Here is a 20,079-nt window from a genome sequence, read left to right on the forward strand (position 1 = left end):
CTAACTGACACCGACATCTTGAAGAAAGTGAGAAAGGAAAGATAAAATGAAAAAAGAACTCCAAGCAAAATCTCATCTCTCTTGCAACACTCTTGCATCGTCTCACATGTATACACAGATTTTATATATATATATATATATATATATACATACATATACATATATATATATACGTACGTGTACGCCCCCCCCTCCCCCCCCACCCCCCTTTTTTGTGCCCTTTTCTCATGCCCTTTTAGTGAGATGTTTATGAGCTGTAGTATTATATCAGATTTATTCGTGGTATGCAAGCGAATCCCCTAACCCGCCCCCCCCTCGCCGCCCGAACCGCCCCGCCCCCCCCCCCCCCACTTTTTTTCTCTCCACTTGACTTGTTGTACGTGTTTTTACTTCTTATACATACATACATATATATATATATATTATATATTACCCTTTGACATATTATCTATCTATCTATCTATCTCTCATTTTTTTTCTTTTTTTCAATGTAATACTGTATTATATTTTTACAAGTACGTAATATCCATGTAATATCGCATATAGTGTCGAGATTATTATTACTATTATTATTATTATTGTTATTTGTTTATTTTTTTTTTTGTTTTGGCTGAGAAAATGTACTTTGCAAAAAAAAAAAAAAAAGCAAGTAATAATTTTTTTTTAATGCTCGAAGTGAAACAGTGAAACAAGCTAGCGATTGTAAGAAAAAAAAAAAAAAAAAAAAAAAAAAAAAGATATTATACAAAAGAAACACGAATATACAACAGAGAAAAGAAAAGAAAAGAAAAAAAAGAAAACCAGCATTGCACACAGTCGAGAACAAGATGTATTTATACGACGACCCGTAAACAGACGAAGTAAAGAAAAAAGAAAAAAAAAAAAGAGAGAGAGAAAAAAAAAAAGAAAAGAAAAGAAATAAGAAAAACGGGTCGTCCGTAAGTTAAACGAGTTCGCCGTTGATTCACATTTGTCTTCTTTTTTCTGCTTTCAGCTGCACAGATTCCACAACGCGGAGGTAAGTACGATCAAATTACCCGGTTTGAAAACCCCTTCCGTTTCCCTTTCGTTTTATTTCGTCTTAATTGGGCCGATCAATTACACGCGCGCCACCTATGCAGGGCGTAGAGGGCGCGCGTGTATACGTGATACAGTATTGCAAATACTGGGAAACAAGGAGAGAAAGAAAACATGTTTCTTCTCGCTTCGATTCACCTCCTCTTCCCCCTCCCCCTCCTTCCCACCTTTTCGACACTGGTAGTCAGCTTTGAAAGGGGAGATCTTGGACCGTTTCATAAATGGCTACTTATGGAAAAGGACGCACTCCCCCTCCTCTTTTTTTCACCGCGCCGTCCTTTTCGCCCGCTAATTACCAATTAGCTCGAGCCAAGCGTGAAACCCGAGAAGCCTCGATCTTCCTTCCTCTATCCTTCCTATTGCAATTTATTTGTATATGTTCACACACACACGCGCACACACACATATATATATATACGTGTGTGTGTACATTATCTTTATATTCATAAAATTATTTCCTTTTTTTTCTCTCTCTTTCTAACTTGAATTAACTTATGAAAATTTTAACCGAAAGAATAAGGATAATAAGATCTAACGAATTTCGCAGCATGCAAGAGGAAAGACGAGATGGCGAACCAGGCAGAACACCAACAGCCCGCCCCCAAGAAACCGCGCCTGGTTTTCACAGACCTTCAGCGCCGTACTCTACAGGCTATTTTTAAAGTAAGTCTTGTATAACTTAACTTGCGTTTTGATCGATACCGCCACCGCCGCCGCCACCGTCGCCGCCGCCTCGTTCTACTCTACGTGTCTCTATTGTCCCGGGCGAAACGATGCTCGAACATCGCGTTCACCTTTTTTTCACGAATTTTATATTACTCTCTAAATAATATGCAACATTTATCGTACACAGATCGAAGGTTTGGTCGATGAAAACTGTTGTTCGTATATTTTCGATTTTCCAGAAATTTTAAAGAAATCCGCATCTTTTCTACACAACAGTGGCAAGTAGTTTTTCTTCTTATTGTATTGAATTTAATATTTTTAGCGGCAACTTTCTCTCCCCTCCCCAGTCCGAGAATGGATCCCGTTTTACTCACTTTATCGATGTTTTCAGGGAGTTGTTCGTTCCAGACATCTCTCCAAATAAATTTCCAAATAAATTTGAAAGATCGTGTGTCGCAAGACGCACCTAGAGAAGGACGAGAATTTCTTTCGTACGGCACGCTCTCTCAACGAATTCTCGTTTAAACGGAACGGTCGGTAAATTAGCTCGATAGACACCGTGTTGCCGCATTCCATCGGGTCGCGCAGTGATAAAGGGGAGTAGTCGAGTGGCTTCATCTTGAACGAGGCCGCGTCGAAACGGCCCTTCGATTCCTCGATCGTTTCGATATTATGAGTTGATACTATAAGTTGAAATCCCGAAAAAATTATACATGGAATGAATGGAAAAAATTTTCGATGAAATTTTCTTAATCTCGTTATCGAAAAGAGATCGAGTTTGGTCGATTCTACCAAGTCAAGTATTATAATAACGGAATAGGGCGGAATGTGAATGAGACCGTGACACGATCGCGGAGTATTTTAGTTTACGATTAACCCTTTGCAAACGATGAACCCATATATGCGTTCAGTGTAAGTTATCCGCATAACCGGTCGACTCACGTATGCGTTAGGCGAAAACAATCGAGAGAGAGAAAGAGAGAGAGAGAGAGAGAGAGAGAGAGAGAGGCGATGCCCTCGGTATTATGGGTTCGGTTCAACCGACGATACTTTTTTTTCTTCCTCGCTGAAAGAGCGAAAAAAGAGGAAGATAAAAAAAGAGAGAAAGAAAGAAAGAAAGAAATGAAATAAATGTTTCGATTCTGTGGAGTAAGTGCGTCGCTCGTGAAGAGTTATAACGCGTATAACAAACTTTATTCTCACGCGTTTCAACAAAACGCGTGCGTCCGTTGTTGAACGGTAACAATTCACAGTTTGCCTCACCCGACTCCGTATAATAGTCCGTTTAAAAATACGAGATCATTCCTACGCGCCGTATCTCCTTTCAATCGGTCAGGTAGGGATCGATCGATATTTTATTACCTTCTTCGAAAATTTAACACACTCTGCTCGAATTATCCGATTTCCAGAGAAGAATTTCCAAGAATTTTTTTCCTCCCCCCCTTGGAAAATAGAAACATTTCGAAAATATTAATCAATTAAGATCGAAATCATTTCTTCGAAAGTAGATCCTATATTGAAAAATAGTTTGGAATTTCTATCTGGAACATTCTCGTTCACTCTTTGAAATATATTCGATATCAATTAAGATCGCGAACACCGCGTCCTCCTTGTGAATAAACTCGATTCCCTTCTCTCTCTCTCTCTCTCTCTCTCTCTCTCTCTCTCTCTCTCTCTCTTCGAACTCGAGGCGCGTGCATTAATAAAAGGAGGCTGATTTCTCGCGTGCACGCGGAGGGACAGCGCGACGAGGGTTTTCAGCCGTGTCGCGCGTGAAACGAGCCTCGATCGATCCCCGTTGAATAATTTCGCGGCCGATTCCTTGGCCGCGCTCGATCACAGCGATCCGTCCATCCCGAAATATTTCGTTCGATCGAAATATTTCGAAATATTTTTATTTATCCTTTTTTTATAAAAAAGGAGAAAAGACTTCGAGCTTTCATTCTCTCAATAATAATGATAATAATAATAATAATTGTCGACACTTTTATATTTTATATCCGAGCGGTCGCGTCTGTTCGAAGAGGAAAGGAGAAGTCGGCGATGATGACGGCGCGGAATTCGCGGCTGCTCACTCGAAACCGTCGATATCGCGGCCATTCGACTCCGTTCGACAGTGTAACATTCTACAATCCTCGAAAGGTACACGCCTGGTAACAAGTTTCGAGTTTGCAATCGTTCGTTGAGAAACGAATATGGAGAGAAAGCTAGATTCTTTTCTTTTTTTTTTTTTTTTTTTCCTTTGGAAATTTCGGCCGAAACGAGATGAAACGGTGAAATCGAAATTAAGCGGCCCGGATTAAGTTTGGATTTTAATCAAACGAGCTTTACATTAGGCTTGATTAGGATTTGATCAAGCCCCCCCCCTCCCCTCCCCTCCCCGTTTCTACATTAATATAATTCTAATCTATCGTTTTATTCGATATCCGGATGGAGGATTGGTAAATTAGTAAATGAGACCCGATCGTTCAACCAGCTCCGTCCGATTTAAATATTTAAATCTCTTTATATCCCTCTTTCTCCCTCCCCAACGTGTGCTTAATAATTTTGAAGATCGAGAAGATCGTCGTATATACGAGAGCAGGGATAGGGAGATGTTCCTTCTGAAAAATTTTTTAATCTAATTTTTTTTCAGAGAGTCTTCGAATTCTTGAGAGGGGGTTAATTTCGAGGGGTTGGAACGAGTGTGGAAAAGGGAAAAGCGGTTGTTCCCCCACTCTTTGGAACTATGCCAAATAGTTGGCGAATTGACCTTAGCCCAGTTAAACGATGCTTCTGCAACGAATCTTTCTCCGATTCTATTTTCCCCTCCCCCCTCCTCCCTCCTCTCGATTATACGACTTTTACGACTCCCCCTCCCTCGTTCAGCCACGCGTGGCCGACACGATTCTCTCGAAACGCTTTTCGAAACGCTCGGCCTCCCCCCCCCCCTCCTCCCTGAATAATCGAAAGAAATAAAAAGCGTGCCTTTTTTTTTTTCATCGAGAAAAGTTACACAAACACCATTCAACGAGGAATAATTGTATTCCTTTCCTTTCCAGACGGGAAGCTTCGAAAAATAATTCGAGTATTTAAATATCGAATTCGGTTGAAAGAAGGGAGAGAAAATAATTTCGGTCGTTTTTCGAGATCCCTTCGCCTATCCTACGTGACACGTATGCAACCCCCTCTCCTTGCACACCTCAGGCTTGCACACTGGCTGTCAAGGAATAATCACGATCCTCGCGCCGATAGTGTCCCGTATTTCCAACAATTGATACGCCTCCCCGGTAAACGTAGACGTAGACGTAGAGACCTTCGTTTCGTTGCGTTTATACGCGGTGAATTACAAGCCGGGACAGGATATCGATACAGTTCCTTAAACGTCTACCGAGTTGTGTGTGCAAGTAATTCCACCGCAGATCTTCGGTTATAACAAAAAATTTCGAATGTAAATCTCTCTCTCTCTCTCTTTCTCGGTTAGCCAGAAGCCAATAGACAGAGGCTTATGAAAAAAAAAGAAAGGAAAAAGGAAATCAAAAGGAAAGGATTTCAATACTCTGGTTAACGTTCTCTAATTTCTAAGACGTTCTTCTTCGTCGCATTTATTCACCTCTGTTCTTCAAATTCGAGATTATTCGTTTCGATCCGTTTGATCCGCGGGAATAGAAGATGGAAATTATTTTAAAACCGGTGCCCGTTTCCCGCGTTAAATGCGTTAATTAACGCGTTCGTGGTGCACGCGCATCACGGTTTGTAATAATTGTTCCTTCGAGCAATCGATACCTTCTCCCTCTCTCTCTCTCTCTCTGCTCTCGCTCTCTCGCTCTCTATATAGCTGCTCCGTCCGTGTTATTGATCGACCTACGTCGAGTAAGAAACGTCGCGTGGGAAGAAAGCGTGCCAGGCCATCGTTTACCACATGCACAACAAATGTTTACACACGTTGCTACGTTCGTACGAAACCGCGGTTTTCTTCTCCTCCTTCACCTCCTCGTACTTCCTTGCCTCGTGCAAAAGGTGGTAGGACAAAGCTGGATGCCGAAAAAACTTTTTCTCCTTTTCTCGTACTCAGAAGGATGTGTACAACTTGGTACTCTTTTGGATCTTTCCTTCCATATATATATATATATATATATATATATATATATATTATATATAATATGTATATTGTATTACGGAAAGTAATTTCGTTTTTTCACACTAGTGTCGCTAGTCGAACGTTTTATCCAGCCAACTTCATTCTAAACCGTGTTGTTATATATTTCGAGAGCTGGTGTTACATGGTTCGTTTATGAGAAAAATTCCTTCGATTCTGTGCGCGATTGTGCTTCTCGTGCGTGATAACACAAAATGCAAGATCAGAAGGAGTATTTTTGGCGTATTTTACCTTTTTTTTGTTATCGAAAAGGTAAGAATGCTGTTCAGGTGAGAAAAAAGTTAGGCAAAGTATATATGGAGAAGATGTGAGTAACGATACGCCTAGTAGTGTTAAAACGAAATTTTCATAATTTCGTTCCGACAATTTCGTTCCAATGGACGAGCAACGACTCAAGAAATCGCTACGAGATTGAATTTATCGAATTCGAGTGTTCACGATCGCGTGAGAAGAAAACGAAATTTTCCGAATTCCTTCGATTCAAGAAAAATTGTTATTCCACTGTTGTTATTAATTATGAACACGAGAGACGCGTTCAGGGGATTAATTGGGCAATCGATAGGTGAAAATACCGAAACGTATATGAGAAAGTAAGTTGAGATACAACTCGATGCAACAAGGACGGATAGGAATAGAAGAATTGTAGGTTGAGTTGGGAGGATGAATATTTATTTAGCGGAGGAAGAAGTCAAAGGGAAGAGGGAAGTAGTAGGCGCACAAAGGTTTCCGTTCGATGCGTTTCTTCGAAAGGCGAAGAGGGCGTAATTTACGCTCGAGTTTTCCTTTTCTCTTCTTTCCCCCCATTGATATTTATTTATCGGATTCAATTTTTTTCCTTTTTCTTTCTCTTTTTTTCGAAGAAAGAGTCGAGGATCCTTTTCATGTTAATACAACTTAAAGGATCGGATGGGACGGTTATGTGGGCGGTTATGGAGTGGCGGCGAGGTTTATTATAGTTTCGTCAGAGAAGGCGCGGGGAGAGAGAGGGAACTCTGGAGACCAGGAAAGGCTACCTTAAACCCTCGGCAAATCTCAGAAGCTAGCATGAATATTCATCGATCCAGGAACTCTGCTCTGCAAACAAAGTGCTTTAAATTCTAATTCGGTAATAGGTTGCTCGAAATTCCTCGGCCCCCTTAAAACGCGCCTTTTAAAATATTCAGTGTCTATGAACTAAAAATTCGTTATTACATATATATATATATATATGAGACTCGTTAATGGATCAAATAAATTTCGCTTAATCATATCTGATAGCTGTGCGATGAAAGTAATATTCGAATATAATTGAATTATTTACAACTCGATCAATTTTCGAGAAAAGTTTTAGAAAAAGTTTTAGATTGTACGCAATTTCCTTCGCCTTCTCTCGAATCGGATCCCAAAAATTCGTTTCGTTCCCCCCTCATATTACTGTTGTTGTTGACCGACGTTGTTCTTCCGACCGATTTTTTCCAGGAGACGAAGAGGCCGTCGAAAGAGATGCAGGTGACAATCGCTAGGCAGCTGGGCCTGGAGCCGACCACGGTCGGCAACTTCTTCATGAACGCTCGACGCCGTTCCATGGACAAGTGGAAGGACGAGGATCCGAAGACCGTCGCGGTCGAGGAGGGGCAGCTATCGCCCACGATAGGTATCGGGCAACGGCAACCAAGCGACGTTTTGTGACACACGTCCGACCACGAGGAGTACCACGACGAGTCGCCCGAGGAAGACCTCCCCTTCTCGTAAAGGGGCCGCGGATTTCGCGCGCGACGCGGCGATTATTATCACCACTCGAGACGCTCGACTGCTGACCTGGAACGTCAGTTTTCGGCCATAGCCATATTCCCCAGTTTTCCACTCGTCGTCGTCCCCCCTCCCCCCACGCGTCGTGGGATCGCGGGGCGCGCGGGGCCCCCCCGGTCACCTCCCCTCTCCCCTCTCCCTCCTCCCTCGCAACCTACGCCGCACACGCACCATCTCCCTTCCCATCCCACCCCTCCCCTCGCACACGAAAACGGAAAATGAGAAAGAAACAAGACGAGAGAGAGAGAGAGAGAGAGAGAGAAAGGGCCGTACGTCGACGTAGCGGGGAATTCTTATTCGCGCGAATCTTTCTCCCTTTTCTCGAATCGGGCCCAGCTGCCTTGCCCGGCTGCTCCTGGAGAATTTTGAGGGGGGGGAGGGGGGGAGGAGGGCGGGGAATAGATTTATTTATTTATTTATTCTTTTCGTTTTCCAATTTTCTTCTGTTCCAATCGAGTTGACTAATTTTCTTTTTTTTTCTTTTTTTTTTACCTTCGATCGCGTCGATATCTCTCGTTTCGATCTTGCTTTTTAATCAATTCGATTATTATTACCGTAAAAAAAAAAAAAAAAAAAGGAAAGGAAAGGAAAGAAAAGAAATCGGTGTGCCTGAAACACGATGATAAGGAGGATTAAAATCGTATTTCGTTCGCGAACGAAACGGTTCGGCGATGAACTGCCCGCGTTCGCGATACATTCGAAAAACTGTTGCGGGAAGAGGAAGCGGAGGGAAGAGGGGGAGGGGGTAAGGAGAGGGAGAGAGAAAGAAGGGAATATCGTGCGTCATTATCTTATAGTCCCGTTATACCTTGTAGAATGCACGGTCACTGTGATATAATTTTTTAACGACGAGAAGACGAGCGACGAGCCTTGCCCGTTGAATATTACAGTTATATACGTTATATATATATATATATATATGTATATAACCTCGCTACGTCTCGACTCGCATCACTCTCGAAAACACTCTCGAACGAATCTTCCCAAGTGTTTTTTTTTTTCTTCCCAACTCGAAATTCGTATTCGTTCGATTTCTTTTTTTTTTTTTTTTTTTTCTATTTTTTTTCTCTTGAACACGATCAAACTCGAAATATATCATTCGAAGTTAGAATATTTAGAAGGAAAGAGGAGGAAGGAAGAGGGAAAAAATATATGCATATACATATACATATATATATATGTGTGTGTGTGTGTGTGTGTGTATGTATATCGCTAGAAAACCACGTTCCAGGGGGAGGGGGGGGTGAAATCGAGCATCGTGGGGTCGCGTCGAAGGAAATCGCGTGGATCATCGATCATCGATCGGCGAAGCCCAATTTCCCTCATCTCCTCTTTTTTTTTTTGTTTTTCTTCTTCTTCTTCTTCTTCTTCTTCTTCTTCTTCTTCTTCTTCTTCTCTTTCTTCTTCACTCGTTCCCCCGGGAACTTGGTGCCATAATTTGCCATATTAGAGAGTAAGCCTGAGATTCAGGAGCGATTGTTCTAGTCGTCACGCGTGTCGTAGAAGGCCAACGGCCCGTGCAGAGGCACGGGGCCCGGCCGAAATATATTATTATTACTTGTTGTTCGTTTTTCTTCTTCTTTTTTTTTTTTTTTTCTTTTTCTTTTCCCCTCTATCTAGTCAAAATTGCAAGAGGCGAGCCTCAAGTTCTCCGAATATATATATTAAATTATGGCGCCTACGATTCGAGGTCTTCGACGGCCTTCCTCGAAAAGATAATGCAAGAAGAACAGACGATGAACCAACCAACGCTTTCATCATTCAACGCTCGACCCATAATTCTCTACGAATGCTCGTTTATCGTTCGTTGGTTTTAAGAAAGAAAAAAATGAAGGGGAGGGGGGGGGAAGGGTCGAGCGCCGTCCCCTCCCCTTACTTTTTAAATTTTCAAAAGGGGGGGGGGTAAAGTTAATCGCGGGGAGGAATATGTGGAACGATAAAAAATCCTGATGATATTATTTTCTGTTGAAGGGAAGGGAAGGGAAAGGGACAAGTTATTTTTTTCTCGAGTAAGGCCGTCGAGTAAGGTTTACGATTTTAACGTCGCTGAGGAGTAATAAGAATAGCGAATGCGAGGAATAGGAGAAAACTGTCCTTCTTCCAATCTTCCAATCTTCTTCTTACGAAGAATCCTGCTCTCTCCCACTCCCTCCCTCCGCCCCAAATTTAACCAACCAAATTTATCTGCCCCGAAAACTCGAAAAAAATCAGCGACGTTCCCGACCTCGAGGGTAGTAGAGCGCGTAGTAGTAGAGGAGGGAGGGGGGAGAGGGAGGGTAAATTTTCCGAATCGAAAAAAATCGGAGGAACGTTTGAGTTGAAAAGTTGGGGAGAGAGAGAGAGAGAGAGAGTGAGGGAGAGAGGGGGAGAGAGGGAGAGAAGAAAGGGAAGGAAGGGATCGTTCGAGGGATCGATCGATGGTCGAAGAGGGTATACATACATATTTAAAAGAAAAAGGAAAAAAAAAAAAGGACTCGTCGTGTCCTCGTTGGTCGCTAAAGAGAAACAACACATTCCGAGAAACAACAACCCATCGAATTTACCAAACAAAGAAAAAAAAAAAGAAAGAAAGAATGAGAGAATGAAAGAAAAGAAAAAAATAGAGAGAGAGAGAGAGAGAGAGAGAGAGAGAGAGAGAGAGAGAGAGAGAAACACAGAAAGCTTCGTTTCTCCTCGTTTCTCCACACTTAATCTGTACACACGCCGTTACGTTACACGCGTACACACACACACACACACACACATTCACACACGTACACGAAATATACATATATACATAAAGATACTCTATAGAGAAAAGATACTATAGTAGTTTAAATACTATAATAATAATAATAATAAATAATACGCGAGAGACGAGAGGGGGTGGGGAAGGGAGAGTGGGTGGGAAGGGGAGGGGAGGGGTGGGGGAGGGGGAGTAGACGAGAAAAAAAAGAAAGAAAAAAAAAATGTGGCATCGTGTCGAGGGTGCACGTGCCAAGTGATATATATATTCTACGTATAACGTTAAACGAACATTGTAATATCAGAGTGGACGCTGTTTTGTGCGAATCGACGAAGAAGAGGAGCGGACGGGAGCACACGGAGGCTGATCGTTCGAGAGAATTAGTGCGGCCTCGGTCTGTTGTCTGCCGGACGTATTAACGCGAGATTTTGAATTTTTGAATGCGGCGCCCTGTGAGCGTATGTGTGTGTATACCTATGTGTGCGTGTGCGCGTGCGCGAAGCGAAGCGAGACTATACGCGGAGAGTATTAAGAGAGAGAGAGAGAGAGAGAGAGAATTCGAAACTTAGTATTAATACCGCACTCGATATCGTACCGCAATTCGTGCTGTGCTATTGTACATATTAAAGAGAGAGAGAGAGAGAGAGAGAGAGAGAGAGAGAGGGGGAGGAGGCGGTGATGATATTGGCGAAGATGGAGGGAAGAGGAGGAGGAAGATAGTTTTCGCGTTTTCCCGATTGCACGCGAGCCATTCCCTCGCCGAGCAACACCTTATTTTATTCGTTTGCGATCGAGGACGTATTTGGTTTGGTACCGCGTGTTACGCTACGCGATTTGCACGGATCCATCGGAGGCGGATAATCCTCGTCACTGGACGAGAGGAGATTTTTCTTTTCTTCTTTAATTGGAAATTAGAAGGATGATTTCTTCGATGCAACGATCCGCCCGCGTTGAGATCATTCAGATCGTGTAAGGGAGCGAATATAATTGTACTAGTCTAATGCTAAACTTAATTTCCTTGGTTTTAACCAAAAAAAAAAAAAAAAAAAAAAGCGTCCGATTCCGTAGAGAAATTGTAGAGGAAATGTCCCCGTGTTCTTGTCCCGCGTTCTTTCGGTTCCAGGCGATCGACGATTCAGTTTCTCTCTGGCTAACAAATGTGTAAACTTTGGCATGCAACGAGAAAAACGAGAAAAGGATGGGTGGAATGAAATAGGGTCGATCGTTTTTGATCGAAAGTCACCGCGAGAGAATCGTACCAAAATGATTAGTGAAAAGAAAAGAAAAAAAAAAAATAATAATAATAACGACGACGACGACGATGATGATGATGATGATGATGATGATGATGATGATGAAAGAAGGAAACGGAAGCGTGCGTCGATTATAAGATCATATATAGTACAAAGTAAACATATATTATTGTAATAACGGTTTAATTAACTATAAGGGAGAGAGAGAGAGGGAGAGAAAGGGAGGAGAGAGAGAGAGAGAGAGAGAGAGAGAGCGAGAGCGAGAGCGTCGCTGTTTTCACAACAACACGTGTGAGAAACGTTGCGCTGAAATCGTGATACACGTGGACGAACACGTTTGATTCTTCGGGTTTCGATGAATATATATATTTGGTTGCGTGTGCGTATCATTGGAGAAAGTGAATCGTGATGTAAAAAAACAAAAGGGGGATGGATATGTACGAGCGTCGAGTTTTCATGGAAGTTTCCTCGTCCACCTCGATATTTCACGACACCGCGATCGAGATTCTTGGGATGGAAGGATGGCGGATTGGAGAGGAAAACGTCGAGGATTGTCGTGTCACGCGCACGATGCGTCGAGCTGGAAATTATGTCCAGTTGTTATGGAAAATTAAATAATTCAACGAGAACGGATTGAAGATTATAAAATAGATGAAAGATGTGAGTAATGTAATCGATGAATATTGAACGAACCAAGTTTTCCAAACGGTCGAGAAAGACGATAAAATGGAAAATGAGGATATCGTCGCATCGTAAGAAAGAATGCTCGCGTGCACGATTGGTAAAACAGGAGGCGAAGAAGATGGCGACCGGGAATGAGAGAAAATGAATTGAGACTCAATCATGCGAGAGACGTATATGGAAAATATTGGGAGGAACCGCGGGAAGGGGGTGAAAGGACGCGATGAGAGAACCGATATGTACGATAATTCTGTAAATACGAGTTTAATTGCGATTTATTATTGATTAATTACGCTCGCGACCGCGGACGATAATTATTATTACTACAATTATTATTATTATTATTATTGCCAGGAGTATCATCACCATTTACCATCGTCACATTTGTCACTATTATTATTACTATTACTATTACTATTACTATTATTACTATTATTATTATTATTATTATTTTATTATTATTATTACCATTATTTATATTATTATCATTCCTATTATTACTATTACTATATTATTATTATTATTATTATTATTATTATTAATATTATTATTATTATTATTGCGATTTTTACCACTGTAACGAAAAAGAGAGAAAGAGAGAGAGAGAGAGAAAAGATAAGAATTGATTATCAATATAAAAAAAACGTACTGTAAACGCGTTCTTTGTTCAATGGATAACGTGTGTGAAAGAAGAGGGCTGAAAGAGGGATTTCGACAGAATTTTCGTCTATTGAGAGAATTAAAAAAAAAAAAATAAAAATAAAAATAAAAATAAAAAAAAAGAAAAAACGAGTCGGATTGAAGGACGGACGACTGAGCATTAACAACGTGCAAAAATTCTTGAACGGGGAGGGCGGGGAGGGGAATTATAGTCGTAGACAAATTTTTTTCATGGGAAAAAACGTACGTGAATAGAGACACGCGCACGCTAAGGTTACATTTCCATGGAGCGCGAGAAGTGTTAAGGAAAGAAAAAAAGGGAGAGGGGAGGGGGAGGGGGAGATGGGAATGGTTAGGAGAAACCTTTGAATAACTCCCGTTTAAACGTGAAGCAACAACATAGTATATAATTATATATATATACTATATTATATATATATATATATATATAAATATAAATATAAATATACAAATATAAATATGAATATATAAAAAAATATAAATATAAATGAATGATATATTATATATATATAAATATAATTGCCATTTTCAGGCAGGGGGCTAGCTAGATTTTTTTGGGGTGGGGATATCCGGGGTGGGGACATCTATAATTTGGCATAGCCAGATATACACTCCCAATGATCAAAAAAAAATGGGGGTTCGATCGTCGATCGATCCTCGGTGTCAATCGATCGACGATTGTTAAGTTTAATAACACAGAGAGAAGAAAAAAGAGAGAGAGAGAGAGAGAGAGAGAGAGAGAGAGAGAGAGAGTGTGTGAATGTGTGTGTGTGTGTGTGTATGAATCGCGAAACGACACACGGAATAAAGAAAAAAAAAAAAAAAGAAAAAGAAAGGGGGTGAAAAGGAGAGGATAAAAACAAAGGATATCTCTAAATCGATGGATTCTATTTATGTAACACTTGTTCGCGGTGCGTGGTACACTTCGTCTCGAATCCGACGATCCATGGACGGTGGAAACGAGCGGCGAAGAAAGAGAAAGAGAGAAGGAGTTTAAGTTAATAAAATGCACACCTTAAACTGTTTAAACAGGAAGAGAAAAATGAAGAAGAAGAATAACAATAATAATAATAATAATAATAATAATGAAAGAATAATTTCGACGAGCATGCACACCCCTCCGAAACGAACGAACGAGAAGATATATATCGGGGGCGGTGGAAATATGGGGGTGGGGGCCTGGGCGTACATTGGAAGTATTCGAGAGAGAGAGAGAGAGAGAGAGAGAGAGAGAGAGAGAGACGTAGGCGAATGAACATATTATAAATATAAATATATAAATATATAAATATATATATATATATATATTATATATATATATATTAAAAAGCAGAAATAATAATAATAACGATAAACAAAGAAGGGAATAAAGGAAAAAAAAAAAAAAGAAAACCAACAACCAAGTAGAGACTAAGAGAATCTATTTCGGGTCCGTGTGTGTATACGCGTTTTTTTATATATTGCAACACGACGCAAAGTCGCGCGCGTGAGTTTTAAATCGATAGAAACAAAGAAAAGAAGAAGAAAAAAAGAAGGAAGGGGGAAAAGGAAGAGCGAAGGGGGGTGAAGGGGGGCAGGAAGAGAGGCGGTTGGATATGGAAAACGAGCGTAGCCGTGAAATAAAAAGAAGGAAAAAAGTTAGTCCTTGGACTCCTTGTAGGATAGAATGGGGGAGGGGAGGGGAGGGGTGGGGGGAGTTGGAATTGTTTTTTCCTGGACGTTGTTGAATGTTGCGCACGAATGCGTGTGTGTATGTGTGTGTGTTAAGCGAGATATATATATATATATTATATTACTACATGGCACGCGTCAAAATGAAGAGGCTGAAGAGAAGAGGGAGGGGGGGGAGGGGAGAAGGGAAGGGGAGAACAGGCAGCTGGTCTTTTTTTTTTTTTTTTGCTCTTTACTCGATTCGCTTCATTTCGAAGATATAATATATATATATATATATATTTTTTTTTCTTAATTTCTAATCCTCCTCGATTGATAATCTTATAAATTACGTACGCGAGACGTAAACAAATTTTTTCGTGAAAACATATCCATCCGATTTTAACGTTCGATCAACCACGACAAAGAAAGAAAGACGAGGGAAAAATTATACGTTGGAAGAAATTATCTTAAAAAGGAGTAAATAATATTTATAAATAAACATAACACATGGAATGAGCGAATGGCGAGTAAATCGAAGGAGGGCGGAAACCACGTGGGGAGTACGAGGGAGAGGGGAGGGGGGGTTAGTTAGTCCGAGGACCCGTGGCCGCGTTTCGAAACCGTTCGAAACGAAGCTGAATACCATCTGCTACCAGTTTTGAGCGTTTTCAGCGCGACGAGAGATTCAACTCAACGACCATCGACGGCAGGAAGGGGAGGAAAGTCGAAAGAGAGAGACAGAGAGAGATTCGGGCGGAGAGGGGGTGGGGGAGTGAGAAGAGAGAAACGGGCGAACGGTTCGTACGACAATAAGGTATCGATTAGTTAATCAGAGATGAAATAATGTAAAATACAAGTGCAAAAGCAAGTATACATTATTATATTTACTATAATACGAGGGGTTCATCGTGTCGGTTATCTCTCCGAGTTAGAGAGAGACAGAGAAGAGAGGAGGGGGGAGGAGCAAGGATTGGTCTCGACCACTGGTTGGAATCTTGACGGAACGAGCGTATTCTCTCTTTATTATTAGTCTTGAGAGAGAGAGAGAGAGAGAAAAGAGAAGTGAATATAAAGGGGAGAGGGGATTTCACACGAGGGACGAGGCTCCTTTCTTTTTTTTAAAGAGTTATCCTTAAACGCGAAAATGCGCTGTGAAACGTCGCGGAACTTTTTTTTTTTTTTTTCTTCCTGAAGCGGAAATCAGAAAAGCGAGGACGCGATCGATATATATATATATATATGGGATAGAAAAATAGAGGAAGAGAGAAGCGAGGAGGTGGTTGGAACGAGCAAAGTAGAATGGATCTCTCGATCCCTCGCTTTAGCGGCGTCGTTTCCTTTTTTTTTATTTTTTTTTTTTTATTTTTTTTTTTCCCCCTCGAAAGAGGACGATGACACGGCTGGATCGCGCGATGATCGATCTCGATCGCCGCGTGCACATACCAAAGGATCGTAGATTTTACGCGAGTAAAGGTGAATAAGAAAAAAAAAATAATAAAAATAAAAACAAAAATAAAAATAAAAATAAAAATACATTATTTATTGTTTACACTTACGTATTCATTAGCGAGTGACACACAAATGACACACGTACACACGAATACACGAATACAGGGTGAATGGCGAGAGAGAGAGAGAGAGAGAGAGAGTGAGATAGAGCGGAGGAGTGGTTCACGGACAACCTGATCGAGGAAATAGCGTTGATTTTTTGCGAATAGAGAAAATAGAGCGAGTGAGCGAATATAAACGAGTATGTAATGTACGGAGAGAGAGAGAGAGAGAGAGAGATAATTTGTAAATGATGGAATCGAAGTTTCCCGTGTCGATCCTGGCTGGATCGATCGTGATCGGTGGGATCGACGAGAGGTTAGTTTTTTCTTGTAAGTGACCAGTTTGTTAGCGCCCTCTCGCCGATCGGCCGATCAGCGATCGAGGATCCGGTAAAAAAAAAAAAATCATAATCGTAATAATCGCGAGAGAAAAATTCGAACGAGATTGCTTCTCCTCTTTGCTGTTGATGGGTATGGGTGAAAGGGAGGGGGAGAGGGCAAAAGGAGGAAAAAGGAATCGTTAAAGAGAGAGGGAGGGGGAAGGAAAATGTTCAATCGAGATCGAGCGGGAAATTCGAATTCAACATACGGAAACGTGTAACTATGTAAAAGAGACACACAAAGTTGTGGTGGCGAAGGGGGCGATTGTAAACTACTGTAAACTACGATGTTACTACGTTTTACCAAGAGCTTATTGTAGTCGAGAACCATTTAAAAGAGAAAAATGAGAAAAAAAAAAAAATGATACCGTACACACAGCGACACACACAGGGACATGAACACACGTATATGAACACACAGACACGGGAAGATAGTAATAAGGGGGAGAATGATGGGGGAAAACGGGGGTTGGAAGAACCTTGATGTCGAGGGGTGGCAAAAAACCAGAAACCAAACCAAACCAAACCAAATAAACCAAAACAAACAAGATAAAAAAATACAAAAAAAAAAAAAAAAAATACAAAAAAAAAAATGGTAATTGAGTGTAGCACGAAAAAGAAAACTTCTTTACACTTTTGCACGAGACGTGTGTTGTACTTAAATTAATTATCATTGACATATGTAATTAACGTTTTATTACTTAGCAATTAAACTTAATTTATTTATGATTAAATCGGACTCGCTTGTGTTGTGGCACGCCCTTGTCGAACAAAACCGATCTTTAGATGAGACTCGTGTGTTGTTTTACGCTCCTTCTTTCGAACCAATTCGAATAGAAAGGAAGAGGAGGATGATTAAAAAAAAAAAAGAAAAATGTGCAATTCGACAATGTCGAAATAAAAATTAAGACCAAAAACTCATATATCAAAACTTCACTGAAACGATTCGAATCATCTTCATTCTTTTTCATTTTCTTTTTTTTTTTTTTCTAATTTTTTTTTCTTTTTTTTTTTTTCTTTTACTAAATTCAAAGACACTTCGTTCTTATTTTATTTGTCAATCAAATCATCCTTTTTCATATATCTAAAATATATCGTTTTTTTTTTTTTTCTTTAAATTCAATTTATCAAAACTACATATAAATCTACATATAAAATAAATTCATATAAAAATAGATATAATATAATTGTAAAATCTCTTTACATATCTTTACCGAAGGCTGACAGGCCGGTAATCGCTCTGCCGAGTATCAAAGTGTGGATGTTATCCGTACCTGTGACAAATAATATTGAAGTAAAATCTCAGTTTATTCATTTCTCAATATAATTGTAATATCACGAAAATATTTTTTTTTTTTTTTTTTTTTTTTTTTTTTTTACGTACCTTCATAGGTGACGACACTTTCCAGATTCATCATGTGCCTGATAACATGATACTCATCTAATATTCCATTGCCACCTAACAGATCTCTAGCGTTCCTCGCGATTTCCAGAGCTTTCATGGCAGAATTCTTCTTTATCATCGAGATCATCTCTGGAGTGGCTCTAAAAAATTTTGTAACGTGTATATTCAACATAAAAATCCGATTTCTAATTCAAAATGTTGCGATCCTTACTTGTTCTCGTCCTTCAGCCTGCCCACCCTCAGACAAGCCTGGAAGCCAAACGAAATGTCGCACATCATTTCGACCAACTTCTTCTGTACCAATTGATTGGCGGCCAGTGGCCTTTTGAACTGTTCCCTGAACAGACTGTATGCTCTAGATATGTGTAAACAGGCCTCGGCTGCACCCAAAGCGCCCCAAGCGATTCCGTATCTGGCGTTGTTCAGACAGACGAACGGTCCCTGTACGAGCATTTCTTCAAGGGTGAGGGCTCCATGTTACACCGAAAACTTTCAAAACTTACTCTGAGACCTCTCACGTGTGGGAGCAGATTCTCCTCGGGCACCTCCAAGTCGTCCATGACGATCATACCTGTGGCGGAACATCTAAGAGAGAATTTACCCTTGATCACTGGGGTGTATAGTCGGCTGTCGTTCGGCTTCCTCTGCACGATGAATCCTCGCATCTCATTGTTCTCATCTACGCACTTCGCCCAGATGATCAATATATCAGCGATCGGAGCATTCGTGATCCTGGATTCGAAGGAAGGATGATTGAAAAAGATGGTTTGATTTCTTTTTTTTTTTTTTTTTTTGGAATTATTCTAAAAAGCTGACCATATCTTGATTCCACTCAATCTGTAAACTTTTTTTTCGGAATCGTAAATCGCGTTGGTCTCAATGGCAGAGGGATCGCTTCCGTGCTCGGGCTCTGTTAATCCGAAACAACCGATGTGCTCGCCTGATACTGAAAATGAATAAATAAAATTTTAGAAGTTGTGGATCAAATCGTGGATGAAATTATTTGAGAAATTTTTGCAGAGGATCGTTTAATTCAAACGTTAAGACACGTACTTAATTTCGGCAAGAATTGTTCTTTTTGCGTTTCGTTTCCATGAGCATCGATCGCGCCGGCAACCAAAGACGTTTGTACCGACAGAGCGGATCTATATCCGCTGTCCACATACTCGAGTTCCCTTGTCAGAAGCCCATACGCCACGGAGGAGACACCAGCGGCCCCGTAACCCTTTATGGTACAGCCTAGAACGCCCAATTCGCCCATTTCCCTCATTATCTTTTTGTGGAAGATTTCATTTCGATTCGCTTCGACTACTCGAGGCAAAAGTTTTTCGCCACAATATCTTCGAAATTGATCTCTGATCAATATTTCCTCCTGTGTCAGTTGAGACTCGAGATTGAATGGATCTTCCCAGTTGAAGCTCGTACGGTCGTTTACTATTGATAAAATTTGAAACATTCAGAATGAGATTTATTAGCTTTGAATTATTAGATAGTTAGGACAAATTCTTCTTTTGAATAAAATGAAAAATTAAATTTAGTGTCTTTATTATTCGAAACACGTGGCACTGGATGATCGATACATGGTGCCATCTAGTAACGAATTGGAAAACTTACAAACGATACAACATTTTACGTGAGAAAGAAGTAAATGTCAATTAAAGAATCGTTAAAAACTTACCTATATCTTTGCTAGATATTGAAACTTCTGATAATTTGAATGAATCACTGATAAGAAGAATAGTAGTAAATAAATCAGATGACACGTGCTTTTGAAAAAATACGTATAACCAAAGATAAAATCTATTTGTGTTGTAAAAGAAAGGTTAAAAAGATCACGATCATTTTCTTTCGGAATAAAATAAAAAAAGGATACGTCTCAAACTTGTACAAGAAAATCCATTGTATTTCGGTAGAAATCTTCTCGTGAAGGCTGCCATGTTCCTAGTCGACAGAAAACTAAGTTGATCTTGGTGAGTCGCATCTTATCTCGTGCTAATTTGACCTCGCATAAAAGTGGTAAACTTGATACCTCGATTGTTCTTATTTGTTTTGTTAAATTGTTTCGTCAGAATCCAATTTACA

The 20,079-nt window shown here is 40.4% G+C and overlaps 2 protein-coding genes across 3 annotated transcripts in view; one reads left to right on the top strand and one right to left on the bottom strand.

Annotated features, from left to right (window-relative positions):
* Nucleotides 1-10,514, top strand: part of LOC100868982 (uncharacterized) — a 62,420-nt gene extending 51,906 nt beyond the window's left edge. Inside the window, exons 3-5 of the mRNA XM_012483851.3 lie at nt 995-1,018; nt 1,625-1,740; nt 7,340-10,514. Coding sequence (XP_012339305.2) covers nt 995-1,018; nt 1,625-1,740; nt 7,340-7,549 — 350 coding nt within the window. The 3' untranslated portion in view covers nt 7,550-10,514. The remainder of the gene's footprint in view (nt 1-994; nt 1,019-1,624; nt 1,741-7,339) is intronic.
* Nucleotides 10,515-17,664: 7,150 nt separating this feature from the next.
* LOC100868868 (glutaryl-CoA dehydrogenase, mitochondrial) lies at nt 17,665-20,058 on the bottom strand. 2 transcript variants are annotated; one of them, XM_086905639.1, is made up of 8 exons: nt 19,871-20,058; nt 19,676-19,702; nt 19,051-19,431; nt 18,814-18,943; nt 18,501-18,729; nt 18,209-18,438; nt 17,977-18,137; nt 17,665-17,866 (listed from the first exon to the last, which is right to left on the bottom strand). In XM_086905639.1, exons 1-8 carry the CDS (start codon nt 19,932-19,934, stop codon nt 17,793-17,795), a joined length of 1,296 nt encoding a protein of 431 aa, XP_086761765.1. In that variant the 5' UTR covers nt 19,935-20,058; the 3' UTR covers nt 17,665-17,792. The 2 variants fall into 2 exon arrangements, with proteins under 2 accessions (XP_086761765.1, XP_086761766.1); XM_086905640.1 differs by having other exon boundaries at nt 19,676-19,797; nt 19,871-20,048.
* Nucleotides 20,059-20,079: the final 21 nt, after the last annotated feature.

This window comes from Apis florea, unplaced genomic scaffold, assembly GCF_048593485.1.
Source record: "Apis florea isolate Af1SG1 unplaced genomic scaffold, ASM4859348v1 contig_2411_pilon, whole genome shotgun sequence".
In the NCBI taxonomy this organism is placed as follows: Eukaryota; Metazoa; Arthropoda; class Insecta; order Hymenoptera; family Apidae; genus Apis; species Apis florea.

Coding starts and splice junctions, on each gene's coding strand:
- LOC100868868 (XM_086905639.1), bottom strand. CDS start 19,934: ATGGCAGCCTTCACGAGAAGATTTCTACCGAAATACAATGGATTTTCT. Junction 18,730..18,813: donor TTGAGTGGAATCAAGATATG/GTCAGCTTTTTA, acceptor CTTCGAATCCAG/GATCACGAATGCTCCGATCG. Junction 17,867..17,976: donor AAGTGTCGTCACCTATGAAG/GTACGTAAAAAA, acceptor TATTTGTCACAG/GTACGGATAACATCCACACT.